General features: G+C 59.7%; 3 protein-coding genes across 4 annotated transcripts; all 3 read left to right on the top strand.

Annotated features, from left to right (window-relative positions):
- Positions 1-238: 238 nt before the first annotated feature.
- Positions 239-5,512, top strand: LOC129205160 (T-cell activation Rho GTPase-activating protein-like). Its single transcript, XM_054822360.1, has 11 exons — positions 239-270; positions 361-510; positions 1,065-1,106; positions 1,269-1,413; positions 1,656-1,728; positions 2,062-2,237; positions 2,597-2,758; positions 2,936-3,045; positions 3,165-3,360; positions 4,003-4,304; positions 4,657-5,512. The coding sequence occupies exons 1-10, from the start codon at positions 239-241 to the stop codon at positions 4,060-4,062; spliced, it is 1,146 nt and encodes a 381-aa protein (XP_054678335.1). The 3' UTR covers positions 4,063-4,304; positions 4,657-5,512.
- Positions 5,513-7,297: 1,785 nt separating this feature from the next.
- On the top strand, positions 7,298-13,175 carry LOC129205223 (uncharacterized). Its single transcript, XM_054822464.1, has 15 exons — positions 7,298-7,500; positions 7,776-7,853; positions 8,753-8,931; positions 9,317-9,410; positions 9,501-9,650; positions 9,858-10,025; positions 10,205-10,246; positions 10,409-10,493; positions 10,600-10,653; positions 11,108-11,371; positions 11,736-11,897; positions 12,075-12,184; positions 12,304-12,499; positions 12,730-12,926; positions 13,142-13,175. Exons 1-15 carry the CDS (start codon positions 7,298-7,300, stop codon positions 13,173-13,175), a joined length of 2,016 nt encoding a protein of 671 aa, XP_054678439.1.
- Positions 13,176-19,674: 6,499 nt separating this feature from the next.
- LOC129214917 (T-cell activation Rho GTPase-activating protein-like) lies at positions 19,675-23,261 on the top strand. 2 transcript variants are annotated; one of them, XM_054847231.1, is made up of 8 exons: positions 19,675-19,838; positions 19,981-20,053; positions 20,360-20,532; positions 20,877-21,038; positions 21,216-21,325; positions 21,445-21,640; positions 22,283-22,584; positions 22,937-23,261. In XM_054847231.1, exons 1-7 carry the CDS (start codon positions 19,743-19,745, stop codon positions 22,340-22,342), a joined length of 870 nt encoding a protein of 289 aa, XP_054703206.1. In that variant the 5' UTR covers positions 19,675-19,742; the 3' UTR covers positions 22,343-22,584; positions 22,937-23,261. The 2 variants fall into 2 exon arrangements, with proteins under 2 accessions (XP_054703206.1, XP_054703197.1); XM_054847222.1 differs by lacking the exons at positions 22,283-22,584; positions 22,937-23,261 and having other exon boundaries at positions 19,981-20,532; positions 21,216-21,581.
- The last annotated feature ends 2,669 nt before the right edge of the window (positions 23,262-25,930 follow it).

Here is a 25,930-nt window from a genome sequence, read left to right on the forward strand (position 1 = left end):
CCCCCCCAGTGCGACTGTTGGGGTCAGAATGCCAAGCTGTGTTGTCCCAACGCTGGCCCGGCAACGGACCCAGTGCCTGCAGGGACGGTGCACGGAGCGGCACTGGTGACAGTGAAGCTCTTGCCCGACAGCACCGATTGGCACTGCGACCCCCTTGGCGTCCTCGCTCGGGCCACCTGGGCACTGCCCTGAGCCCCACCAGCGTGTCCCAGGCGAGACCTCTCCTGGCCTCGGCGGGATGGGCCAGGTGAACTGCTGCCGCGGCCCCAGGTAGGCTCCCCCCGCGGCTCGGGGACACGCCGGCACAGCCGGGCCCCGCAGCAGCCGCCTTTCTCACGCCCGACGCCGTCTGCTCTGCAGGGACGACCCTGACCCCGTGCAGCAGTGCACGCCTGTCCCAGCATCACCCCAGCCGCTGCTCCGCCAGCGCGTGCGGCTGAGCCAGGGCCGTGCGACGAGGAAGAGGGACCTCCTCCTCTTCGGCGACGCCTTGGTCATCGCCAAGCCCAAGTAAGACTCGCAGACCCCGGCTGCCTTGCTTCCCAAGCCCTGGCCCTGGCCCCAGGGCAGGGACACCCAAGCAGCAGCCCCAGGCCCCCGGCGCCCTGCTGCCGCCGCACGCACCCATGGCCATGCCCGTGGCAGGCGGACGCTGGAGGGGAGCCACCGGGCTGGGCCACCTCCAGGTCACTCCCTGCCGCTCCTCTCTCTCTGCAGACGGGGCAGCGCCCCGCGCCCGCAGCTCTGCCTGGCCCTGGGCCAGCTGCAGGTGCTGAGCAGCAGGAAGGGGGCAGCCGGGGATGCCGCCCAGGAGGAGGAGGAGGGCCGGCACACCAACTCCCTCGTCCTCGTCTGGCCCTGCGGCTTCTGCACCGTCACTTTCCCGTGAGTCTGGCTGCCACGTCCCGCGCCAGGGCTGGGCAGCGCCTCTGTCCTGCCCCACGGGCCTTCGTCCTGCCTCTGCAGCTGTCCCCACGGGGCAGGGCTGTGCCGGCGCCCGCCTCTGCCCGCAGCCTGGGCAGCAGCGGGCACTCAGGCTGTTTCTCCTCTCTCTCTTGCCGCAGCTCCCGGGCGCTGAAGGAGCTCTGGCTCAGCGCGCTCCTTGGGTAAGCCCAAGCCTGGGGGTCCGTGCTCACACCAGGGAGGGTGGAGGGATGCTCGAGGCATAGTAGCCCGACCATGCGCACGGAAATCCCCCTCCGGAGCTGGGGAGAGGTAGCTGGGGTCTCTCTCACAGGGCTCTTTCTCTGCCCCTTCCCCTGGCACAGGCCACCAGAAGGAGTGGAAGGAGCCCGGCTGACCCAGCTGCCCTCCATCAAGCTCCTGCTGCAGGAGCTGAGCGGCCGCAATGCCGTGAGTGTCCCTCCTGCCTCCGCTCTGCCCAGCCCCGAGGCTGCTCCAGCCCAGCATCAGGTGCATGGCTGCTGCTCACCTTCTGCTCTCTTTTCCCCTTGCCCAGGCCACGACGCTGCACGCCAGCAGCCTGCAGAGGCTGGTCCAGGGCCAGGCACAGGTGCGGATCGCGCGGATCGCACGGCTCGGGGTGCCAGCTCGGCCGTCCCCACCTCTCACGCAGGGCCAGGGGCCGAGGCAGCTCGCCGGGGAGGCCCTTTCTGCTGCGGGGCCGCTCGCTGAGCGCAGCGCCTTTCTTGCAGGCTGGTGCAGAGCAGCGGCCACCTCCCGTCCCCTCCGGCGGCAGCAGCGAACGTGGCCTTGGCCCCTCGGCTGGTGAGTGCGGATGCAGAAGACGGGGGCAGGACGGCCCTTCTCCCCTCCTCTGCCCGGCGGCCACTCCTGCTGCACTGGCGCTGCTGCTGCCCTTCCCGCAGGGCACGGCCGTCCCCATCGCTCTGCGGCGGGACAGAGCTGAGCCCCGGGGCCCCTCGCTCCCAAACGGCGCCCCTCTGCCTCTGCCTCTGCCTCTGCCTCTGCCTCTGCCTCTGCCTCTGCCTCTGCCTCTGCCTTGCTTTCAGCGGCGGGGGGACAGCGCCCAGAGGCCCCGGGAGCGCTCGCCCGGCGCTTCTCCTCCTCCACGGCTCTTTGCTCTCTTGTCCTTGGCAGCAGGCGGGACCCGCAGGAGGAGGAGGGGGCTGCCCTGGCCCTTCGCACGGCGGCGAGGCAGCTCGGCCGCTGCAGAGGCAGCCGGGCAGTCGGGCTCTGGCGGCAGGGGGGCTCTCTTCGGCCAGCCCCTGGCAGCTCTCTGCAGCCAGGACGGCACGCTGCCCCAGCCCATCCAGGTAAGCAAGCCTGGCCAGGGGGTGCCCATCCCGCTGGCTCCTGCGGACAGGCGCTGTCCCCGGCAGAGGAAGCCCGGCTGGGGCTCGGGGACAAAGCCGGCTCCTCCCCGCGGGGGTCCCCCACCTCCAGCCACCCCTCTGTCCCGCCCCGGGGAAAGCAGAGCCGGCCACACTGGCTCCTGCCCCGGAGGGAGGGAGGGAGGGAGGGAGGGAGGGAGGGAGGAGGAAGGAAGGAAGGAAGGAAGGAAGGAAGGAAGGAAGGAAGGAAGGAAGGAAGGAAGGAAGGAAGGAAGGAAGGATCACCTGTCCCAGGGCCTGTCTCCAGCCCGGCCACTGTCCTCCTCTGTCCCCTCCCGCAGGACCTGCTGGCTCTCCTGGCCGAGCACGGGCCATCCACGGAGGGGATCTTCCGGCTGGCGGTCAAGGAGCACGTCTCCCGGGAGCTGAGGGAGGCCCTCGACAGCGGAGCAGAGGTCCACCTCGAAAGCCAGCCTGTGCACGTGCTGGCCGTCCTCCTGAAGGTGAACCCTGCTGACCTGGAGCCCGGCAGCTCCCGGCTCTGGGGATGCTGCTGATGGGCACCTGCGAGAGCAGGAGCCAAAAGCCAGCCGCCTGCTCGGGAGCCCGAGTGCCGGGGATGCTGCCTGTGCTCGCGGCGGCAGCGCTCCAAGCCTCACCCGGAGCCCTTGGCGTTGCAGGACTTCCTGCGGAAGATCCCCTCTAAGCTCCTCGGGGCAGAGCTGTACGAGGAGTGGATGAGCGCCCTGCAGAAGACCAGCAGGCAGGAGAAGCTGGCAGCACTCAGGGAGTAAGTGGAGACCAGGCGTGGCCAGGGAGCCTTCCCTGGGCTGGGCTTGGGTGAGATCAGCCCCGGAGAGCGGTGATGACAAGGTCTGCTTTCTTCACGTTGCCTTCCTGCTGCCTCAGGGTGGCCGGCAAGTTGCCCCAGGCCAACCTCCTGCTCCTCAAGAGCTTGCTGTCCCTGCTGCAAAGGATCAGCAGAAACGCGGCCAGCAGCAGGATGACTGCCGGCAACCTGGCCATCTGCGTGGGGCCGAACCTGCTCGGCCCACCCGAGGAGCAGACGCTGCCCCTGGACGCCCTGGTGCAGGTGACGGGGCAGGTACGCCGTGTTTAGCAGCTGGCGCCAGCCTTGCGGGCCCAGCCCAGCTTTGGTGTTCAGAGGTGCCTGGCTGCCTCCTCTCTTCCGCAAACGCTGGTGGGGGAGCTGCTGGGAAGAGCATCCCCACAGCTGCAGCTTTCTGCGCAGAAGCGAGGGTCGGGATCAGGAAAGGCTCCTGTTTGACCCCTTTTCAGCCACCCAGGTGCAAACCACTGGTTTGCTGTGTGCAGGTGACAGGGCTGGTGGAGTTCCTCATTGAGCACCACGGGGACCTCTTTGGGGAGGAGGTGGCCGGGCTTGCCGGCACATCGGCCGAGGAGTCGCCGGCACCAGGGCCGGAAGCAGAGACAGCAGAGGTACGTCAGGGCCACAGGCAACGTGACAACAAAAGCCTCCCCCCTCAGAAGGTGGGACTGCCGCCGCTGCTGCAGGGACAAGCAAGGTCATCCCCCAGCCTGCAGCCCTGCAAAAGCGCAGGGTGAGGCTGGTGCGGGCTGGCCGTCGCGCTTTGCGCGCTGATCCCGCCAGAACTGTCTGGGCTGAGCTGAGCAAACCCACCCAAGGGAGCTGCCTTTGAGAGCTAAGGGAGCAACTGGGCAGGTAGGTCCTTGCCAGCTGGTAACTTCCACATTCCCACTGCAGGTGCCTCCAGTCGCTGCAGAAAGCCAACACCTGAAGAGCTCCTCTGGGGAGAGAAGGTAAAATGAGCTCGCTTTGATTAAGAGCAGGAGTGGTTCAAGTTTGTCACAGCTTTCCCTGTCTAACCATACTATTGAATGGAAAGCTTGCCAGGCCCTTCACAAGAAAGCAGAAAGCGAAAACTGACCTGTGAAGAGGGGAGCGACGGGCACCCGGGCAGGAAGAGGAGAAGGCTGGAGAGGGAGCTCTCGGGGATGGGCGACTGAGACGAAATCCAGGCAGGGCGAGAAGAACGAGGAGGCCAGGTGTGTAGCAGACCCTGCCATCCCTCTTTCAAATGCTCTGAGTCAAGGAAATATTTCCATGGTGCACAGAGATGCTGCTGCTGCTGCTCGGGTTTTGGCAAGGAGCACATCACGGCTCCCTGGGGGCTCCCTGCCGAGCCCCGCTGCCTGGCCAGGGGCCCCTGCACATCTCTGTCAACTTGCCCTGCTCTGAGGCTATGGCCCATGTGGAGAAGGGGCCAAAGCAACACTAGCTGCGGCCAGGAAGGGGTCTCTTTGCCGTGCCAGAGGACTTCCCAAAGAAGGGGGGACAAAGTCACGCCCGTTCCTGCCTTCCTGGTTCCATCAGCGCTTTCTGACTCTGTCCTTGTAGGTGCCGATGTGGTTTTGCTGCTTGGATTCCCCGGATGAGCTGCGACGCCTGGGCTTGGAGGGGCACGATGCAGCCCCAGCACCCCCTCGGCGGAGGCGAGGAGAGAGGCACCCATGCCCTTCTGCTCTGGCCGGCAGATTTCCCTCGTGCTCCGCTCAGCCGGAGAGCCCCGCACCGCCGTCAGACCCCCCCAGCCTGCGCAGGAGGCCTTGCTGGCTCCCTCATCAGCTCCCTCAACAAAAGCCCACCGGCTGGCACGTCTCCCCCGGTGGGGAGCTGGCCTGTGACCTTCAGATTCGAGGGAGGGTGTTGTGGGTGGCGGTGTCTGTCGTCTGGGAGGGAGGGACACGGGGGACGGCGTTTATGCTGGACAGCACGTCCCATACTACAAACCCCTCCAGGTTTTCTTTGCACCAACTCATTCTTGGCAGCCAGATGCTGAACCAAGTTGCTCAGTACAAGAAGGGAGCACCCATTGCTGCTCTTTGGCTAGTGCATGTATAGCGGCACGCAGCAGAATACCCTTTCCCACAATCCCCTATTACTATGGATTTTAGAAACAAATTTTTGGAGGTGCGTTATAGTTTTTTGGATACAAGTTCTACTATTAACTTGGAAATGTAGTGTCTTAGCTCCCTTTCCCCCCTTAAGCCCATATAGGTACATTGCTAAGTGTTCTGCTTTAGTGGTTTTGCCATTTAGAAAGTAGTCGTTTCACATTCTTTGAGCACGCATTTCTAGGAATTTAGTTTTATTTCACAAGCCTAGTGTTAGAGTGACTTTTCAGCCGTAGTGGTAGCTGTTGTAGTAGCTGTAGTGGTGCTACTGTACACGCAGCTGTAGGGACTGTCTGCAGTTCTTAGCATTTCTTCCTATGGCCTTTCTGAAATTTCTTACTATTTCTTTACAGAAATAAAGTGTCAAATGTATGTCTGGCCAGTCTCAGTGTTTGCATGAGTCCTCCCTTCTCCTTCCCTTCTCCTTCCCTTCTCCTTCCCTTCTCCTTCCCTTCTCCTTCCCTTCTCCTTCCCTTCTCCTTCCCTTCTCCTTCCCTGTGTTTCTGCTCTCTCACAGATTTACCTGCCCAAGAAGACACCAAGGTCATGCAAGGGCTGCACTTGTAGAAGCCTTGCCTTTCTCCCAGCAGCTTTATTTGTTCTCAGAGGAAACCTGAGGAGACACCTGCATCCAAGAAAAGCTCTTGAGAAGGAAAGAACCGAGTATGTTACCACTTCTTCAGATCAGGGAAAGAAAAGCACCGCTTTTTGTCCAGAAGGCCACCACTGGTCAATCTATTCTCTTGCTAGGCTTTTGATCTCCTCTACCTTCCCATTGGCCCTGTGCTCAGCTCTTGAGTGACAAGAAGCTCCAGACTTGTGTCTGGGTCATGATCGTGACGTTGCCTTGCTCTTGCAGCGTAAAGTGGTGACGCTTGGCTTTGAGCCACAATCCATGCCAAGGGACTGATGGGAAGGAGGGCTTGAAAAAGAACAGCCACGTTAAATGGTGCCCACAATCCCACCCACTCTCCACGACAGGAAGAGGCCTCTCGAAGGACTCACTAAGACCTCGATGTATCTTCCACTTCCGTATTCCTTCTAGTCATCCTGTAGCCAATACAGTCATGTCGGTATTTAATTCCAGTTGATTCCACAGCTTTGTAAGAGTTGAAACATCCGGGTCATCAGGAGCATGGATCTAGAAGGCTGTTGATCTGAACTGGCCCTGACTACCTGTGATGTGACAGCGTCCATAACTTGGGTTAGTCACCGGTCGTCCTGTGACATAAGGACCTACAGCTCTTCCACCTTTCTGCTTGGAAGCTTGGGGTTTCCTGCAGGAGGGCCTTATTTACCTTTCCTTGCAGAGTTGCTCATCCTTTTAGTGTTGGTTGTGATGAGGAAAAGATCCTTTCCGTATAGGTGTTAATTTATTTACTTCTCATAAACATCTAACACACATTCTATTACGCTAATGATCTTCTTCCAGATGAATGAAAATTAAAAACAAAGGTACGCTTTGTGCCTGCTAAGAACAGTGTAAGGCTCTGTAACCACACTAAAAGCCGCAACTGTTTTCAGTTGCGGATGTTTGTAGCTACAGCAGTTCCAGAGCTGCTGGCTACCACACTCTGAGGTCCGGAGGACACCAGACTTCTTCTGAAGGCTTTCTGCCAATGTCACATTGTTTGAGACACCACTCCATTAAAACAGGACTTGTTCAGTAAGAGGTTTCTAAATGAAAATCCAGGGATAGAAACTTGTTCCTCGCTGGCAAAGTGAAAAGCACCATGAGGCGAGGCTGTCCGGAGCCTAGCTGCTGTGCTTGAGGAAAACGTCCCTTGAGTTGCAATGGGACAGACAGGGCACCGCCTTTGCAAGCCTGATCCACAATATAATACAACACAACAGATCTGTGTCCAAAGAGCACGAACTCCATCACAAGGATGACCACACCTCCCAGCCAGAGAAAGGGGCTTAGGAAGGAGGAGGCTGGCTGAAAAGGTGAACGCCTGGCTTCACGACTGGTGGGTTTGGCTTCTGTGCTCATGGATCTACCTTGGAGAAGCTGGGTGTGTTGGGACCTAATAGGATTCACCTGACCAAGTGAGGCAAGACACAACACGACAGTCAATGTCCCAATGTCCAAGCGAAAAGCAGTACTGAGCCATGTGCCTCAGGAATCTATACTGGCGCCAATACTATTTCATATCTTCATCAGCGACACGGGCAGTGGGATTGAGTGCACCCTCAGCAAGTTGGCAGGTGACCCCAAGCTGAGTGGTGTGGTCGATTCACTAGAGGGAAAGGATGCCATCCAGAGGGACCTTGGCATGTCGAAGCAGTGGGCCCATGAGAAACCTCATGAAGTTCAACAAGGCCAAGGGCAAGGTCCTGCACCTGGGTTGGGGCAAGCCCCGGTATCACTACAAGCTGGGGGGTTGAGAGCAGCCCTGCGGAGAAGGACTTGGGAGTACTGGTGCATGAAAAGTAGTACACGAGCCATCACCGAGCACTTGCAGCCCAGAAAGCCAACCGTATCTGGGACCGCATCAGAAGCAACATGGCTCGCTTGTTGAGGGAGGCGATTCTCCCTGTCTCCCTCTCTGCTCTTATGAGATCCCACCTGGACTACTGCATCCAGCCTCAGGGTCTCCAGTACAAGGAAGACATGGATCTGTTGGAGCGAGTCCAGAGGTGGGCCAGAAATGTGATCAGAGGGCTGGAGTACCTCTCCTATGAAGACAGACTGAGAGAGCTGGGGTTGTTCAGTGTGCAGAAGCTAAGGCTCCGGGGACACCTAGCTGTTGCCTTTCAATACTTCGAAGGGGCTTACAAGAAAGAGGGTTTTTTTAATACATCTAATGTATTTCAGCTTCATCTAATTAGTAAAATGTAGTGTGTCCAGGAACGTACACATTCTAATAATCTGGAAGTTTTGCCAAAGAAAAAACCACTCCCTCTACGACAGCAATGATTTGTCAAAGACCCACCCCAGCTATCCTCCAGAAAGGCTTCAAAATAAACTGCCAGGCAGCACGAGAAACCATTTTCTCAAGGCAGCTTTAATTGCTGTTAAATAGCGCTTCTCTGTCTCAGGTCACCGTAAGCAGCGATGTCACGGGGAGCTCCTCAAGCCGCAGAACCCATCGGTCGCTGCTGTGGCTGGAGGCAGGACAAATGTCAGCACACGTGTTGGCTTGTGAAGCTCTTAAGAGGGCAAAGAGCAGCCCTTCCCACCTCAGCCGGAAGGTCTCCTGAGAAGCTGGAAATACCTCTGGCTGCTCTTTGGCGCGTGCTTTGGTTTCTCTGCAGTGTCAAGACAGCAGCAGAACTTCCAAAAGTCCAAAGTCACTTGGACAGGCAGCCACTACCCCAAAAAGTACCTGGTGTGCAAAGAACGGAGCTTGACTCTCACTGGTGTTCTATACAAGAGGGCTCGTCGGCTTTTGCACTCTCAGCAGCCACCCTTGATCACTTGCAAAAGCTGTGGTCATACTCAAACAATGCTTTCTCCTACATATACCCACATCAAATTACTGTGGGAGCGCTCCTCGATCTCCCTTTTCAGCCACCCAGTACGTCCTTTTACCCAGACATTATGTGAAGAATAAAGTTAGTGAGACAAATGAGGAGTTAAGGAAGAAAGGCAAAAATGGAGTTCTGTGGAAACCTACTCATGACCAAAGCAGCTTGGCAAAGGTGTTGGAAAGCAGCGTGGCAGAAAAGGCCCTGGGGGTCCTGGTGGACACCAAGTCCACCAGGAGACAGCAAGGTGCTCTTGCCCAAAGGCGACCACGAGCGGTGCCCTGGGCTGCGCTGGGCAAAGCATGGCCAGCAGCTGGAGGGAGGTGACCCTTCCCCTCTGCTCAGCGCCGGTGAGGCCAAGCCTGCGGCGCTGTGCCCAGCTCTGGGCTCCCCGGTACGAGAGACACGGACGTCCTGGGGAGACCCCCCCCAGGGCCCCTCCCCCCCAGGGCCCCTCCCCCCCAGTGCGACTGTTGGGGTCAGAATGCCAAGCTGTGTTGTCCCAACGCTGGCCCGGCAACGGACCCAGTGCCTGCAGGGACGGTGCACGGAGCGGCACTGGTGACAGTGAAGCTCTTGCCCGACAGCACCGATTGGCACTGCGACCCCCTTGGCGTCCTCGCTCGGGCCAGCTGGGCACTGCCCTGAGCCCCACCAGCGTGTCCCAGGCGAGACCTCTCCTGGCCTCGGCGGGATGGGCCAGGTGAACTGCTGCCGCGGCCCCAGGTAGGCTCCCCCCGCGGCTCGGGGACACGCCGGCACAGCCGGGCCCCGCAGCAGCCGCCTTTCTCACGCCCGACGCCGTCTGCTCTGCAGGGACGACCCTGACCCCGTGCAGCAGTGCACGCCTGTCCCAGCATCACCCCAGCCGCTGCTCCGCCAGCGCGTGCGGCTGAGCCAGGGCCGTGCGACGAGGAAGAGGGACCTCCTCCTCTTCGGCGACGCCTTGGTCATCGCCAAGCCCAAGTAAGACTCGCAGACCCCGGCTGCCTTGCTTCCCAAGCCCTGGCCCTGGCCCCAGGGCAGGGACACCCAAGCAGCAGCCCCAGGCCCCCGGCGCCCTGCTGCCGCCGCACGCACCCATGGCCATGCCCGTGGCAGGCGGACGCTGGAGGGGAGCCACCGGGCTGGGCCACCTCCAGGTCACTCCCTGCCGCTCCTCTCTCTCTGCAGACGGGGCAGCGCCCCGCGCCCGCAGCTCTGCCTGGCCCTGGGCCAGCTGCAGGTGCTGAGCAGCAGGAAGGGGGCAGCCGGGGATGCCGCCCAGGAGGAGGAGGAGGGCCGGCACACCAACTCCCTCGTCCTCGTCTGGCCCTGCGGCTTCTGCACCGTCACTTTCCCGTGAGTCTGGCTGCCACGTCCCGCGCCAGGGCTGGGCAGCGCCTCTGTCCTGCCCCACGGGCCTTCGTCCTGCCTCTGCAGCTGTCCCCACGGGGCAGGGCTGTGCCGGCGCCCGCCTCTGCCCGCAGCCTGGGCAGCAGCGGGCACTCAGGCTGTTTCTCCTCTCTCTCTTGCCGCAGCTCCCGGGCGCTGAAGGAGCTCTGGCTCAGCGCGCTCCTTGGGTAAGCCCAAGCCTGGGGGTCCGTGCTCACACCAGGGAGGGTGGAGGGATGCTCGAGGCATAGTAGCCCGACCATGCGCACGGAAATCCCCCTCCGGAGCTGGGGAGAGGTAGCTGGGGTCTCTCTCACAGGGCTCTTTCTCTGCCCCTTCCCCTGGCACAGGCCACCAGAAGGAGTGGAAGGAGCCCGGCTGACCCAGCTGCCCTCCATCAAGCTCCTGCTGCAGGAGCTGAGCGGCCGCAATGCCGTGAGTGTCCCTCCTGCCTCCGCTCTGCCCAGCCCCGAGGCTGCTCCAGCCCAGCATCAGGTGCATGGCTGCTTCTCACCTTCTGCTCTCTTTTCCCCTTGCCCAGGCCACGACGCTGCACGCCAGCAGCCTGCAGAGGCTGGTCCAGGGCCAGGCACAGGTGCGGATCGCGCGGATCGCACGGCTCGGGGTGCCAGCTCGGCCGTCCCCACCTCTCACGCAGGGCCAGGGGCCGAGGCAGCTCGCCGGGGAGGCCCTTTCTGCTGCGGGGCCGCTCGCTGAGCGCAGCGCCTTTCTTGCAGGCTGGTGCAGAGCAGCGGCCACCTCCCGTCCCCTCCGGCGGCAGCAGCGAACGTGGCCTTGGCCCCTCGGCTGGTGAGTGCGGATGCAGAAGACGGGGGCAGGACGGCCCTTCTCCCCTCCTCTGCCCGGCGGCCACTCCTGCTGCACTGGCGCTGCTGCTGCCCTTCCCGCAGGGCACGGCCGTCCCCATCGCTCTGCGGCGGGACAGAGCTGAGCCCCGGGGCCCCTCGCTCCCAAACGGCGCCCCTCTGCCTCTGCCTCTGCCTCTGCCTCTGCCTCTGCCTCTGCCTCTGCCTCTGCCTTGCTTTCAGCGGCGGGGGGACAGCGCCCAGAGGCCCCGGGAGCGCTCGCCCGGCGCTTCTCCTCCTCCACGGCTCTTTGCTCTCTTGTCCTTGGCAGCAGGCGGGACCCGCAGGAGGAGGAGGGGGCTGCCCTGGCCCTTCGCACGGCGGCGAGGCAGCTCGGCCGCTGCAGAGGCAGCCGGGCAGTCGGGCTCTGGCGGCAGGGGGGCTCTCTTCGGCCAGCCCCTGGCAGCTCTCTGCAGCCAGGACGGCACGCTGCCCCAGCCCATCCAGGTAAGCAAGCCTGGCCAGGGGGTGCCCATCCCGCTGGCTCCTGCGGACAGGCGCTGTCCCCGGCAGAGGAAGCCCGGCTGGGGCTCGGGGACAAAGCCGGCTCCTCCCCGCGGGGGTCCCCCACCTCCAGCCACCCCTCTGTCCCGCCCCGGGGAAAGCAGAGCCGGCCACACTGGCTCCTGCCCCGGAGGGAGGGAGGGAGGGAGGGAGGGAGGGAGGGAGGGAGGGAGGAAGGAAGGAAGGAAGGAAGGAAGGAAGGAAGGAAGGAAGGAAGGAAGGAAGGAAGGAAGGAAGGAAGGAAGGATCACCTGGCCCAGGGCCTGTCTCCAGCCCGGCCACTGTCCTCCTCTGTCCCCTCCCGCAGGACCTGCTGGCTCTCCTGGCCAAGCACGGGCCATCCACGGAGGGGATCTTCCGGCTGGCGGTCAAGGAGCACGTCTCCCGGGAGCTGAGGGAGGCCCTCGACAGCGGAGCAGAGGTCCACCTCGAAAGCCAGCCTGTGCACGTGCTGGCCGTCCTCCTGAAGGTGAACCCTGCTGACCTGGAGCCCGGCAGCTCCCGGCTCTGGGGATGCTGCTGATGGGCACCTGCGAGAGCAGGAGCCAAAAGCCAGCCGCCTGCTCGGGAGCCCGAGTGCCGGGGATGCTGCCTGTGCTCGCGGCGGCAGCGCTCCAAGCCTCACCCGGAGCCCTTGGCGTTGCAGGACTTCCTGCGGAAGATCCCCTCTAAGCTCCTCGGGGCAGAGCTGTACGAGGAGTGGATGAGCGCCCTGCAGAAGACCAGCAGGCAGGAGAAGCTGGCAGCACTCAGGGAGTAAGTGGAGACCAGGCGTGGCCAGGGAGCCTTCCCTGGGCTGGGCTTGGGTGAGATCAGCCCCGGAGAGCGGTGATGACAAGGTCTGCTTTCTTCACGTTGCCTTCCTGCTGCCTCAGGGTGGCCGGCAAGTTGCCCCAGGCCAACCTCCTGCTCCTCAAGAGCTTGCTGTCCCTGCTGCAAAGGATCAGCAGAAACGCGGCCAGCAGCAGGATGACTGCCGGCAACCTGGCCATCTGCGTGGGGCCGAACCTGCTCGGCCCACCCGAGGAGCAGACGCTGCCCCTGGACGCCCTGGTGCAGGTGACGGGGCAGGTACGCCGTGTTTAGCAGCTGGCGCCAGCCTTGCGGGCCCAGCCCAGCTTTGGTGTTCAGAGGTGCCTGGCTGCCTCCTCTCTTCCGCAAACGCTGGTGGGGGAGCTGCTGGGAAGAGCATCCCCACAGCTGCAGCTTTCTGCGCAGAAGCGAGGGTCGGGATCAGGAAAGGCTCCTGTTTGACCCCTTTTCAGCCACCCAGGTGCAAACCACTGGTTTGCTGTGTGCAGGTGACAGGGCTGGTGGAGTTCCTCATTGAGCACCACGGGGACCTCTTTGGGGAGGAGGTGGCCGGGCTTGCCGGCACATCGGCCGAGGAGTCGCCGGCACCAGGGCTGGAAGCAGAGACAGCAGAGGTACGTCAGGGCCACAGGCAACGTGACAACAAAAGCCTCCCCCCTCAGAAGGTGGGACTGCCGCCGCTGCTGCAGGGACAAGCAAGGTCATCCCCCAGCCTGCAGCCCTGCAAAAGCGCAGGGTGAGGCTGGTGCGGGCCGGCCGTCGCGCTTTGCGCGCTGATCCCGCCAGAACTGTCTGGGCTGAGCTGAGCAAACCCACCCAAGGGAGCTGCCTTTGAGAGCTAAGGGAGCAACTGGGCAGGTAGGTCCTTGCCAGCTGGTAACTTCCACATTCCCACTGCAGGTGCCTCCAGTCGCTGCAGAAAGCCAACACCTGAAGAGCTCCTCTGGGGAGAGAAGGTAAAATGAGCTCGCTTTGATTAAGAGCAGGAGTGGTTCAAGTTTGTCACAGCTTTCCCTGTCTAACCATACTATTGAATGGAAAGCTTGCCAGGCCCTTCACAAGAAAGCAGAAAGCGAAAACTGACCTGTGAAGAGGGGAGCGACGGGCACCCGGGCAGGAAGAGGAGAAGGCTGGAGAGGGAGCTCTCGGGGATGGGCGACTGAGACGAAATCCAAGCAGGGCGAGAAGAACGAGGAGGCCAGGTGTGTAGCAGACCCTGCCATCCCTCTTTCAAATGCTCTGAGTCAAGGAAATATTTCCATGGTGCACAGAGATGCTGCTGCTGCTGCTCGGGTTTTGGCAAGGAGCACATCACGGCTCCCTGGGGGCTCCCTGCCGAGCCCCGCTGCCTGGCCAGGGGCCCCTGCACATCTCTGTCAACTTGCCCTGCTCTGAGGCTATGGCCCATGTGGAGAAGGGGCCAAAGCAACACTAGCTGCGGCCAGGAAGGGGTCTCTTTGCCGTGCCAGAGGACTTCCCAAAGAAGGGGGGACAAAGTCACGCCCGTTCCTGCCTTCCTGGTTCCATCAGCGCTTTCTGACTCTGTCCTTGTAGGTGCCGATGTGGTTTTGCTGCTTGGATTCCCCGGATGAGCTGCGACGCCTGGGCTTGGAGGGGCACGATGCAGCCCCAGCACCCCCTCGGCGGAGGCGAGGAGAGAGGCACCCATGCCCTTCTGCTCTGGCCGGCAGATTTCCCTCGTGCTCCGCTCAGCCGGAGAGCCCCGCACCGCCGTCAGACCCCCCCAGCCTGCGCAGGAGGCCTTGCTGGCTCCCTCATCAGCTCCCTCAACAAAAGCCCACCGGCTGGCACGTCTCCCCCGGTGGGGAGCTGGCCTGTGACCTTCAGATTCGAGGGAGGGTGTTGTGGGTGGCGGTGTCTGTCGTCTGGGAGGGAGGGACACGGGGGACGGCGTTTATGCTGGACAGCACGTCCCATACTACAAACCCCTCCAGGTTTTCTTTGCACCAACTCATTCTTGGCAGCCAGATGCTGAACCAAGTTGCTCAGTACAAGAAGGGAGCACCCATTGCTGCTCTTTGGCTAGTGCATGTATAGCGGCACGCAGCAGAATACCCTTTCCCACAATCCCCTATTACTATGGATTTTAGAAACAAATTTTTGGAGGTGCGTTATAGTTTTTTGGATACAAGTTCTACTATTAACTTGGAAATGTAGTGTCTTAGCTCCCTTTCCCCCCTTAAGCCCATATAGGTACATTGCTAAGTGTTCTGCTTTAGTGGTTTTGCCATTTAGAAAGTAGTCGTTTCACATTCTTTGAGCACGCATTTCTAGGAATTTAGTTTTATTTCACAAGCCTAGTGTTAGAGTGACTTTTCAGCCGTAGTGGTAGCTGTTGTAGTAGCTGTAGTGGTGCTACTGTACACGCAGCTGTAGGGACTGTCTGCAGTTCTTAGCATTTCTTCCTATGGCCTTTCTGAAATTTCTTACTATTTCTTTACAGAAATAAAGTGTCAAATGTATGTCTGGCCAGTCTCAGTGTTTGCATGAGTCCTCCCTTCTCCTTCCCTTCTCCTTCCCTTCTCCTTCCCTTCTCCTTCCCTTCTCCTTCCCTTCTCCTTCCCTTCTCCTTCCCTTCTCCTTCCCTTCTCCTTCCCTTCTCCTTCCCTTCTCCTTCCCTTCTCCTTCCCTGTGTTTCTGCTCTCTCACAGATTTACCTGCCCAAGAAGACACCAAGGTCATGCAAGGGCTGCACTTGTAGAAGCCTTGCCTTTCTCCCAGCAGCTTTATTTGTTCTCAGAGGAAACCTGAGGAGACACCTGCATCCAAGAAAAGCTCTTGAGAAGGAAAGAACCGAGTATGTTACCACTTCTTCAGATCAGGGAAAGAAAAGCACCGCTTTTTGTCCAGAAGGCCACCACTGGTCAATCTATTCTCTTGCTAGGCTTTTGATCTCCTCTACCTTCCCATTGGCCCTGTGCTCAGCTCTTGAGTGACAAGAAGCTCCAGACTTGTGTCTGGGTCATGATCGTGACGTTGCCTTGCTCTTGCAGCGTAAAGTGGTGACGCTTGGCTTTGAGCCACAATCCATGCCAAGGGACTGATGGGAAGGAGGGCTTGAAAAAGAACAGCCACGTTAAATGGTGCCCACAATCCCACCCACTCTCCACGACAGGAAGAGGCCTCTCGAAGGACTCACTAAGACCTCGATGTATCTTCCACTTCCGTATTCCTTCTAGTCATCCTGTAGCCAATACAGTCATGTCGGTATTTAATTCCAGTTGATTCCACAGCTTTGTAAGAGTTGAAACATCCGGGTCATCAGGAGCATGGATCTAGAAGGCTGTTGATCTGAACTGGCCCTGACTACCTGTGATGTGACAGCGTCCATAACTTGGGTTAGTCACCGGTCGTCCTGTGACATAAGGACCTACAGCTCTTCCACCTTTCTGCTTGGAAGCTTGGGGTTTCCTGCAGGAGGGCCTTATTTACCTTTCCTTGCAGAGTTGCTCATCCTTTTAGTGTTGGTTGTGATGAGGAAAAGATCCTTTCCGTATAGGTGTTAATTTATTTACTTCTCATAAACATCTAATACACATTCTATTACGCTAATGATCTTCTTCCAGATGAATGAAAATTAAAAACAAAGGTACGCTTTGTGCCTGCTAAGAACAGTGTAAGGCTCTGTAACCACACTAAAAGCCGCAACTGTTTTCAGTTGCGGATGTTTGTAGCTACAGCAGTTCCAGAGCTGCTGGCTACCACACTCTGAGGTCCGGAGGACACCAGACTTCTTCTGAAGGCTTTCTGCCAATGTCACATTGTTTGAGACACCACTCCATTAAAACAGGACATTAAAACAGTAAGAGGTTTCTAAATGAAAATCCAGGGATAGAAACTTGTTCCTCGCTGGCAAAGTGAAAAGCACCATGAGGCGAGGCTGTCCGGAGCCTAGCTGCTGTGCTTGAGGAAAACGTCCCTTGAGTTGCAATGGGACAGACAGGGCACCGCCTTTGCAAGCCTGATCCACAATATAATACAACACAACAGATCTGTGTCCAAAGAGCACGAACTCCATCACAAGGATGACCACACCTCCCAGCCAGAGAAAGGGGCTTAGGAAGGAGGAGGCTGGTTGAAAAGGTGAACGCCTGGCTTCACGACTGGTGGGTTTGGCTTCTGTGCTCATGGATCTACCTTGGAGAAGCTGGGTGTGTTGGGACCTAATAGGATTCACCTGACCAAGTGAGGCAAGACACAACACGACAGTCAATGTCCCAATGTCCAAGCGAAAAGCAGTACTGAGCCATGTGCCTCAGGAATCTATACTGGCGCCAATACTATTTCATATCTTCATCAGCGACACGGGCAGTGGGATTGAGTGCACCCTCAGCAAGTTGGCAGGTGACCCCAAGCTGAGTGGTGTGGTCGATTCACTAGAGGGAAAGGATGCCATCCAGAGGGACCTTGGCATGTCGAAGCAGTGGGCCCATGAGAAACCTCATGAAGTTCAACAAGGCCAAGGGCAAGGTCCTGCACCTGGGTTGGGGCAAGCCCCGGTATCACTACAAGCTGGGGGGTTGAGAGCAGCCCTGCGGAGAAGGACTTGGGAGTACTGGTGCATGAAAAGTAGTACACGAGCCATCACCGAGCACTTGCAGCCCAGAAAGCCAACCGTATCTGGGACCGCATCAGAAGCAACATGGCTCGCTTGTTGAGGGAGGCGATTCTCCCTGTCTCCCTCTCTGCTCTTATGAGATCCCACCTGGACTACTGCATCCAGCCTCAGGGTCTCCAGTACAAGGAAGACATGGATCTGTTGGAGCGAGTCCAGAGGTGGGCCAGAAATGTGATCAGAGGGCTGGAGTACCTCTCCTATGAAGACAGACTGAGAGAGCTGGGGTTGTTCAGTGTGCAGAAGCTAAGGCTCCGGGGACACCTAGCTGTTGCCTTTCAATACTTCGAAGGGGCTTACAAGAAAGAGGGTTTTTTTAATACATCTAATGTATTTCAGCTTCATCTAATTAGTAAAATGTAGTGTGTCCAGGAACGTACACATTCTAATAATCTGGAAGTTTTGCCAAAGAAAAAACCACTCCCTCTACGACAGCAATGATTTGTCAAAGACCCACCCCAGCTATCCTCCAGAAAGGCTTCAAAATAAACTGCCAGGCAGCACGAGAAACCATTTTCTCAAGGCAGCTTTAATTGCTGTTAAATAGCGCTTCTCTGTCTCAGGTCACCGTAAGCAGCGATGTCACGGGGAGCTCCTCAAGCCGCAGAACCCATCGGTCGCTGCTGTGGCTGGAGGCAGGACAAATGTCAGCACACGTGTTGGCTTGTGAAGCTCTTAAGAGGGCAAAGAGCAGCCCTTCCCACCTCAGCCGGAAGGTCTCCTGAGAAGCTGGAAATACCTCTGGCTGCTCTTTGGCGCGTGCTTTGGTTTCTCTGCAGTGTCAAGACAGCAGCAGAACTTCCAAAAGTCCAAAGTCACTTGGACAGGCAGCCACTACCCCAAAAAGTACCTGGTGTGCAAAGAACGGAGCTTGACTCTCACTGGTGTTCTATACAAGAGGGCTCGTCGGCTTTTGCACTCTCAGCAGCCACCCTTGATCACTTGCAAAAGCTGTGGTCATACTCAAACAATGCTTTCTCCTACATATACCCACATCAAATTACTGTGGGAGCGCTCCTCGATCTCCCTTTTCAGCCACCCAGTACGTCCTTTTACCCAGACATTATGTGAAGAATAAAGTTAGTGAGACAAATGAGGAGTTAAGGAAGAAAGGCAAAAATGGAGTTCTGTGGAAACCTACTCATGACCAAAGCAGCTTGGCAAAGGTGTTGGAAAGCAGCGTGGCAGAAAAGGCCCTGGGGGTCCTGGTGGACACCAAGTCCACCAGGAGACAGCAAGGTGCTCTTGCCCAAAGGCGACCACGAGCGGTGCCCTGGGCTGCGCTGGGCAAAGCATGGCCAGCAGCTGGAGGGAGGTGACCCTTCCCCTCTGCTCAGCGCCGGTGAGGCCAAGCCTGCGGCGCTGTGCCCAGCTCTGGGCTCCCCGGTACGAGAGACACGGACGTCCTGGGGAGACCCCCCCCAGGGCCCCGCCCCCCCAGGGCCCCCCCCCCCCAGTGCGACTGTTGGGGTCAGAATGCCAAGCTGTGTTGTCCCAACGCTGGCCCGGCAACGGACCCAGTGCCTGCAGGGACGGTGCACGGAGCGGCACTGGTGACAGTGAAGCTCTTGCCCGACAGCACCGATTGGCACTGCGACCCCCTTGGCGTCCTCGCTCGGGCCAGCTGGGCACTGCCCTGAGCCCCACCAGCGTGTCCCAGGCGAGACCTCTCCTGGCCTCGGCGGGATGGGCCAGGTGAACTGCTGCCGCGGCCCCAGGTAGGTTCCCCCCGCGGCTCGGGGACACGCCGGCACAGCCGGGCCCCGCAGCAGCCGCCTTTCTCACGCCCGACGCCATCTGCTCTGCAGGGACGACCCTGACCCCGTGCAGCAGTGCACGCCTGTCCCAGCATCACCCCAGCCGCTGCTCCGCCAGCGCGTGCGGCTGAGCCAGGGCCGTGCGACGAGGAAGAGGGACCTCCTCCTCTTCGGCGACGCCTTGGTCATCGCCAAGCCCAAGTAAGACTCGCAGACCCCGGCTGCCTTGCTTCCCAAGCCCTGGCCCTGGCCCCAGGGCAGGGACACCCAAGCAGCAGCCCCAGGCCCCCGGCGCCCTGCTGCCGCCGCACGCACCCATGGCCATGCCCGTGGCAGGCGGACGCTGGAGGGGAGCCACCGGGCTGGGCCACCTCCAGGTCACTCCCTGCCGCTCCTCTCTCTCTGCAGACGGGGCAGCGCCCCGCGCCCGCAGCTCTGCCTGGCCCTGGGCCAGCTGCAGGTGCTGAGCAGCAGGAAGGGGGCAGCCGGGGATGCCGCCCAGGAGGAGGAGGAGGGCCGGCACACCAACTCCCTCGTCCTCGTCTGGCCCTGCGGCTTCTGCACCGTCACTTTCCCGTGAGTCTGGCTGCCACGTCCCGCGCCAGGGCTGGGCAGCGCCTCTGTCCTGCCCCACGGGCCTTCGTCCTGCCTCTGCAGCTGTCCCCACGGGGCAGGGCTGTGCCGGCGCCCGCCTCTGCCCGCAGCCTGGGCAGCAGCGGGCACTCAGGCTGTTTCTCCTCTCTCTCTTGCCGCAGCTCCCGGGCGCTGAAGGAGCTCTGGCTCAGCGCGCTCCTTGGGTAAGCCCAAGCCTGGGGGTCCGTGCTCACACCAGGGAGGGTGGAGGGATGCTCGAGGCATAGTAGCCCGACCATGCGCACGGAAATCCCCCTCCGGAGCTGGGGAGAGGTAGCTGGGGTCTCTCTCACAGGGCTCTTTCTCTGCCCCTTCCCCTGGCACAGGCCACCAGAAGGAGTGGAAGGAGCCCGGCTGACCCAGCTGCCCTCCATCAAGCTCCTGCTGCAGGAGCTGAGCGGCCGCAATGCCGTGAGTGTCCCTCCTGCCTCCGCTCTGCCCAGCCCCGAGGCTGCTCCAGCCCAGCATCAGGTGCATGGCTGCTTCTCACCTTCTGCTCTCTTTTCCCCTTGCCCAGGCCACGACGCTGCACGCCAGCAGCCTGCAGAGGCTGGTCCAGGGCCAGGCACAGGTGCGGATCGCGCGGATCGCACGGCTCGGGGTGCCAGCTCGGCCGTCCCCACCTCTCACGCAGGGCCAGGGGCCGAGGCAGCTCGCCGGGGAGGCCCTTTCTGCTGCGGGGCCGCTCGCTGAGCGCAGCGCCTTTCTTGCAGGCTGGTGCAGAGCAGCGGCCACCTCCCGTCCCCTCCGGCGGCAGCAGCGAACGTGGCCTTGGCCCCTCGGCTGGTGAGTGCGGATGCAGAAGACGGGGGCAGGACGGCCCTTCTCCCCTCCTCTGCCCGGCGGCCACTCCTGCTGCACTGGCGCTGCTGCTGCCCTTCCCGCAGGGCACGGCCGTCCCCATCGCTCTGCGGCGGGACAGAGCTGAGCCCCGGGGCCCCTCGCTCCCAAACGGCGCCCCTCTGCCTCTGCCTCTGCCTCTGCCTCTGCCTTGCTTTCAGCGGCGGGGGGACAGCGCCCAGAGGCCCCGGGAGCGCTCGCCCGGCGCTTCTCCTCCTCCACGGCTCTTTGCTCTCTTGTCCTTGGCAGCAGGCGGGACCCGCAGGAGGAGGAGGGGGCTGCCCTGGCCCTTCGCACGGCGGCGAGGCAGCTCGGCCGCTGCAGAGGCAGCCGGGCAGTCGGGCTCTGGCGGCAGGGGGGCTCTCTTCGGCCAGCCCCTGGCAGCTCTCTGCAGCCAGGACGGCACGCTGCCCCAGCCCATCCAGGTAAGCAAGCCTGGCCAGGGGGTGCCCATCCCGCTGGCTCCTGCGGACAGGCGCTGTCCCCGGCAGAGGAAGCCCGGCTGGGGCTCGGGGACAAAGCCGGCTCCTCCCCGCGGGGGTCCCCCACCTCCAGCCACCCCTCTGTCCCGCCCCGGGGAAAGCAGAGCCGGCCACACTGGCTCCTGCCCCGGAGGGAGGGAGGGAGGGAGGGAGGGAGGGAGGGAGGAAGGAAGGAAGGAAGGAAGGAAGGAAGGAAGGAAGGAAGGAAGGAAGGAAGGAAGGAAGGATCACCTGTCCCAGGGCCTGTCTCCAGCCCGGCCACTGTCCTCCTCTGTCCCCTCCCGCAGGACCTGCTGGCTCTCCTGGCCGAGCACGGGCCATCCACGGAGGGGATCTTCCGGCTGGCGGTCAAGGAGCACGTCTCCCGGGAGCTGAGGGAGGCCCTCGACAGCGGAGCAGAGGTCCACCTCGAAAGCCAGCCTGTGCACGTGCTGGCCGTCCTCCTGAAGGTGAACCCTGCTGACCTGGAGCCCGGCAGCTCCCGGCTCTGGGGATGCTGCTGATGGGCACCTGCGAGAGCAGGAGCCAAAAGCCAGCCGCCTGCTCGGGAGCCCGAGTGCCGGGGATGCTGCCTGTGCTCGCGGCGGCAGCGCTCCAAGCCTCACCCGGAGCCCTTGGCGTTGCAGGACTTCCTGCGGAAGATCCCCTCTAAGCTCCTCGGGGCAGAGCTGTACGAGGAGTGGATGAGCGCCCTGCAGAAGACCAGCAGGCAGGAGAAGCTGGCAGCACTCAGGGAGTAAGTGGAGACCAGGCGTGGCCAGGGAGCCTTCCCTGGGCTGGGCTTGGGTGAGATCAGCCCCGGAGAGCGGTGATGACAAGGTCTGCTTTCTTCACGTTGCCTTCCTGCTGCCTCAGGGTGGCCGGCAAGTTGCCCCAGGCCAACCTCCTGCTCCTCAAGAGCTTGCTGTCCCTGCTGCAAAGGATCAGCAGAAACGCGGCCAGCAGCAGGATGACTGCCGGCAACCTGGCCATCTGCGTGGGGCCGAACCTGCTCAGCCCACCCGAGGAGCAGACGCTGCCCCTGGACGCCCTGGTGCAGGTGACGGGGCAGGTACGCCGTGTTTAGCAGCTGGCGCCAGCCTTGCGGGCCCAGCCCAGCTTTGGTGTTCAGAGGTGCCTGGCTGCCTCCTCTCTTCTGCAAACGCTGGTGGGGGAGCTGCTGTGAAGAGCATCCCCACAGCTGCAGCTTTCTGTGCAGAAGCGAGGGTCGGGATCAGGAAAGGCTCCTGTTTGACCCCTTTTCAGCCACCCAGGTGCAAACCACTGGTTTGCTGTGTGCAGGTGACAGGGCTGGTGGAGTTCCTCATTGAGCACCACGGGGACCTCTTTGGGGAGGAGGTGGCCGGGCTTGCCGGCACATCGGCCGAGGAGTCGCCGGCACCAGGGCCGGAAGCAGAGACAGCAGAGGTACGTCAGGGCCACAGGCAACGTGACAACAAAAGCCTCCCCCCTCAGAAGGTGGGACTGCCGCCGCTGCTGCAGGGACAAGCAAGGTCATCCCCCAGCCTGCAGCCCTGCAAAAGCGCAGGGTGAGGCTGGTGCGGGCTGGCCGTCGCGCTTTGCGCGCTGATCCCGCCAGAACTGTCTGGGCTGAGCTGAGCAAACCCACCCAAGGGAGCTGCCTTTGAGAGCTAAGGGAGCAACTGGGCAGGTAGGTCCTTGCCAGCTGGTAACTTCCACATTCCCACTGCAGGTGCCTCCAGTCGCTGCAGAAAGCCAACACCTGAAGAGCTCCTCTGGGGAGAGAAGGTAAAATGAGCTCGCTTTGATTAAGAGCAGGAGTGGTTCAAGTTTGTCACAGCTTTCCCTGTCTAACCATACTATTGAATGGAAAGCTTGCCAGGCCCTTCACAAGAAAGCAGAAAGCGAAAACTGACCTGTGAAGAGGGGAGCGACGGGCACCCGGGCAGGAAGAGGAGAAGGCTGGAGAGGGAGCTCTCGGGGATGGGCGACTGAGACGAAATCCAAGCAGGGCGAGAAGAACGAGGAGGCCAGGTGTGTAGCAGACCCTGCCATCCCTCTTTCAAATGCTCTGAGTCAAGGAAATATTTCCATGGTGCACAGAGATGCTGCTGCTGCTGCTCGGGTTTTGGCAAGGAGCACATCACGGCTCCCTGGGGGCTCCCTGCCGAGCCCCGCTGCCTGGCCAGGGGCCCCTGCACATCTCTGTCAACTTGCCCTGCTCTGAGGCTATGGCCCATGTGGAGAAGGGGCCAAAGCAACACTAGCTGCGGCCAGGAAGGGGTCTCTTTGCCGTGCCAGAGGACTTCCCAAAGAAGGGGGGACAAAGTCACGCCCGTTCCTGCCTTCCTGATTCCATCAGCGCTTTCTGACTCTGTCCTTGTAGGTGCCGATGTGGTTTTGCTGCTTGGATTCCCCGGATGAGCTGCGACGCCTGGGCTTGGAGGGGCACGATGCAGCCCCAGCACCCCCTCGGCGGAGGCGAGGAGAGAGGCACCCATGCCCTTCTGCTCTGGCCGGCAGATTTCCCTCGTGCTCCGCTCAGCCGGAGAGCCCCGCACCGCCGTCAGACCCCCCCAGCCTGCGCAGGAGGCCTTGCTGGCTCCCTCATCAGCTCCCTCAACAAAAGCCCACCGGCTGGCACGTCTCCCCCGGTGGGGAGCTGGCCTGTGACCTTCAGATTCGAGGGAGGGTGTTGTGGGTGGCGGTGTCTGTCGTCTGGGAGGGAGGGACACGGGGGACGGCATTTATGCTGGACAGCACGTCCCATACTACAAACCCCTCCAGGTTTTCTTTGCACCAACTCATTCTTGGCAGCCAGATGCTGAACCAAGTTGCTCAGTACAAGAAGGGAGCACCCATTGCTGCTCTTTGACTAGTGCATGTATAGCGGCACGCAGCAGAATACCCTTTCCCACAATCCCCTATTACTATGGATTTTAGAAACAAATTTTTGGAGGTGCGTTATAGTTTTTTGGATACAAGTTCTACTATTAACTTGGAAATGTAGTGTCTTAGCTCCCTTTCCCCCCTTAAGCCCATATAGGTACATTGCTAAGTGTTCTGCTTTAGTGGTTTTGCCATTTAGAAAGTAGTCGTTTCACATTCTTTGAGCACGCATTTCTAGGAATTTAGTTTTATTTCACAAGACTAGTGTTAGAGTGACTTTTCAGCCGTAGTGGTAGCTGTTGTAGTAGCTGTAGTGGTGCTACTGTACACGCAGCTGTAGGGACTGTCTGCAGTTCTTAGCATTTCTTCCTATGGCCTTTCTGAAATTTCTTACTATTTCTTTACAGAAATAAAGTGTCAAATGTATGTCTGGCCAGTCTCAGTGTTTGCATGAGTCCTCCCTTCTCCTTCCCTTCTCCTTCCCTTCTCCTTCCCTTCTCCTTCCCTTCTCCTTCCCTTCTCCTTCCCTTCTCCTTCCCTTCTCCTTCCCTTCTCCTTCCCTTCTCCTTCCCTTCTCCTTCCCTTCTCCTTCCCTTCTCCTTCCCTTCTCCTTCCCTTCTCGTGTTTCAGCTCTCTCTCTCACAGATTTACCTGCCCAAGAAGACACCAAGGTCATGCAAGGGCTGCACTTGTAGAAGCCTTGCCTTTCTCCCAGCAGCTTTATTTGTTCTCAGAGGAAACCTGAGGAGACACCTGCATCCAAGAAAAGCTCTTGAGAAGGAAAGAACCGAGTATGTTACCACTTCTTCAGATCAGGGAAAGAAAAGCACCGCTTTTTGTCCAGAAGGCCACCACTGGTCAATCTATTCTCTTGCTAGGCTTTTGATCTCCTCTACCTTCCCATTGGCCCTGTGCTCAGCTCTTGAGTGACAAGAAGCTCCAGACTTGTGTCTGGGTCATGATCGTGACGTTGCCTTGCTCTTGCAGCGTAAAGTGGTGACGCTTGGCTTTGAGCCACAATCCATGCCAAGGGACTGATGGGAAGGAGGGCTTGAAAAAGAACAGCCACGTTAAATGGTGCCCACAATCCCACCCACTCTCCACGACAGGAAGAGGCCTCTCGAAGGACTCACTAAGACCTCGATGTATCTTCCACTTCCGTATTCCTTCTAGTCATCCTGTAGCCAATACAGTCATGTCGGTATTTAATTCCAGTTGATTCCACAGCTTTGTAAGAGTTGAAACATCCGGGTCATCAGGAGCATGGATCTAGAAGGCTGTTGATCTGAACTGGCCCTGACTACCTGTGATGTGACAGCGTCCATAACTTGGGTTAGTCACCGGTCGTCCTGTGACATAAGGACCTACAGCTCTTCCACCTTTCTGCTTGGAAGCTTGGGGTTTCCTGCAGGAGGGCCTTATTTACCTTTCCTTGCAGAGTTGCTCATCCTTTTAGTGTTGGTTGTGATGAGGAAAAGATCCTTTCCGTATAGGTGTTAATTTATTTACTTCTCATAAACATCTAATACACATTCTATTACGCTAATGATCTTCTTCCAGATGAATGAAAATTAAAAACAAAGGTACGCTTTGTGCCTGCTGAGAACAGTGTAAGGCTCTGTAACCACACTAAAAGCCGCAACTGTTTGCAGTTGCGGATGTTTGTAGCTACAGCAGTTCCAGAGCTGCTGGCTACCACACTCTGAGGTCCGGAGGACACCAGACTTCTTCTGAAGGCTTTCTGCCAATGTCACATTGTTTGAGACACCACTCCATTAAAACAGGACATTAAAACAGTAAGAGGTTTCTAAATGAAAATCCAGGGATAGAAACTTGTTCCTCGCTGGCAAAGTGAAAAGCACCATGAGGCGAGGCTGTCCGGAGCCTAGCTGCTGTGCTTGAGGAAAACGTCCCTTGAGTTGCAATGGGACAGACAGGGCACCGCCTTTGCAAGCCTGATCCACAATATAATACAACACAACAGATCTGTGTCCAAAGAGCACGAACTCCATCACAAGGATGACCACACCTCCCAGCCAGAGAAAGGGGCTTAGGAAGGAGGAGGCTGGCTGAAAAGGTGAACGCCTGGCTTCACGACTGGTGGGTTTGGCTTCTGTGCTCATGGATCTACCTTGGAGAAGCTGGGTGTGTTGGGACCTAATAGGATTCACCTGACCAAGTGAGGCAAGACACAACACGACAGTCAATGTCCCAATGTCCAAGCGAAAAGCAGTACTGAGCCATGTGCCTCAGGAATCTATACTGGCGCCAATACTATTTCATATCTTCATCAGCGACACGGGCAGTGGGATTGAGTGCACCCTCAGCAAGTTGGCAGGTGACCCCAAGCTGAGTGGTGTGGTCGATTCACTAGAGGGAAAGGATGCCATCCAGAGGGACCTTGGCATGTCGAAGCAGTGGGCCCATGAGAAACCTCATGAAGTTCAACAAGGCCAAGGGCAAGGTCCTGCACCTGGGTTGGGGCAAGCCC

The sequence above is a fragment of the Grus americana genome, chromosome 1, assembly GCF_028858705.1.
Source record: "Grus americana isolate bGruAme1 chromosome 1, bGruAme1.mat, whole genome shotgun sequence".
Lineage (NCBI taxonomy): Eukaryota > Metazoa > Chordata > Aves > Gruiformes > Gruidae > Grus > Grus americana.

What these genes read in the sequence shown, in the direction of transcription:
- LOC129205160 (XM_054822360.1), top strand. Translation starts at nt 239, where the DNA reads ATGGGCCAGGTGAACTGCTGCCGCGGCCCCAG. An exon ending in TTGGTCATCGCCAAGCCCAA is followed by an intron (nt 511 to 1,064) that starts GTAAGACTCGCA and finishes CTCTTGCCGCAG; the next exon opens with CTCCCGGGCGCTGAAGGAGC. An exon ending in TGCTGGCCGTCCTCCTGAAG is followed by an intron (nt 2,759 to 2,935) that starts GTGAACCCTGCT and finishes TTGGCGTTGCAG; the next exon opens with GACTTCCTGCGGAAGATCCC.
- LOC129205223 (XM_054822464.1), top strand. Translation starts at nt 7,298, where the DNA reads ATGTCCAAGCGAAAAGCAGTACTGAGCCATGTGCCTCAGGAATCTATA. An exon ending in TTCTGCACCGTCACTTTCCC is followed by an intron (nt 10,026 to 10,204) that starts GTGAGTCTGGCT and finishes CTCTTGCCGCAG; the next exon opens with CTCCCGGGCGCTGAAGGAGC. An exon ending in GTGGGACTGCCGCCGCTGCT is followed by an intron (nt 12,927 to 13,141) that starts GCAGGGACAAGC and finishes TTCCCACTGCAG; the next exon opens with GTGCCTCCAGTCGCTGCAGA.
- LOC129214917 (XM_054847222.1), top strand. Translation starts at nt 19,743, where the DNA reads ATGGCTGCTTCTCACCTTCTGCTCTCTTTTCCCCTTGCCCAGGCCACG. An exon ending in TGGTCCAGGGCCAGGCACAG is followed by an intron (nt 19,839 to 19,980) that starts GTGCGGATCGCG and finishes CCTTTCTTGCAG; the next exon opens with GCTGGTGCAGAGCAGCGGCC. An exon ending in CGCTGCCCCAGCCCATCCAG is followed by an intron (nt 20,533 to 20,876) that starts GTAAGCAAGCCT and finishes CCCCTCCCGCAG; the next exon opens with GACCTGCTGGCTCTCCTGGC.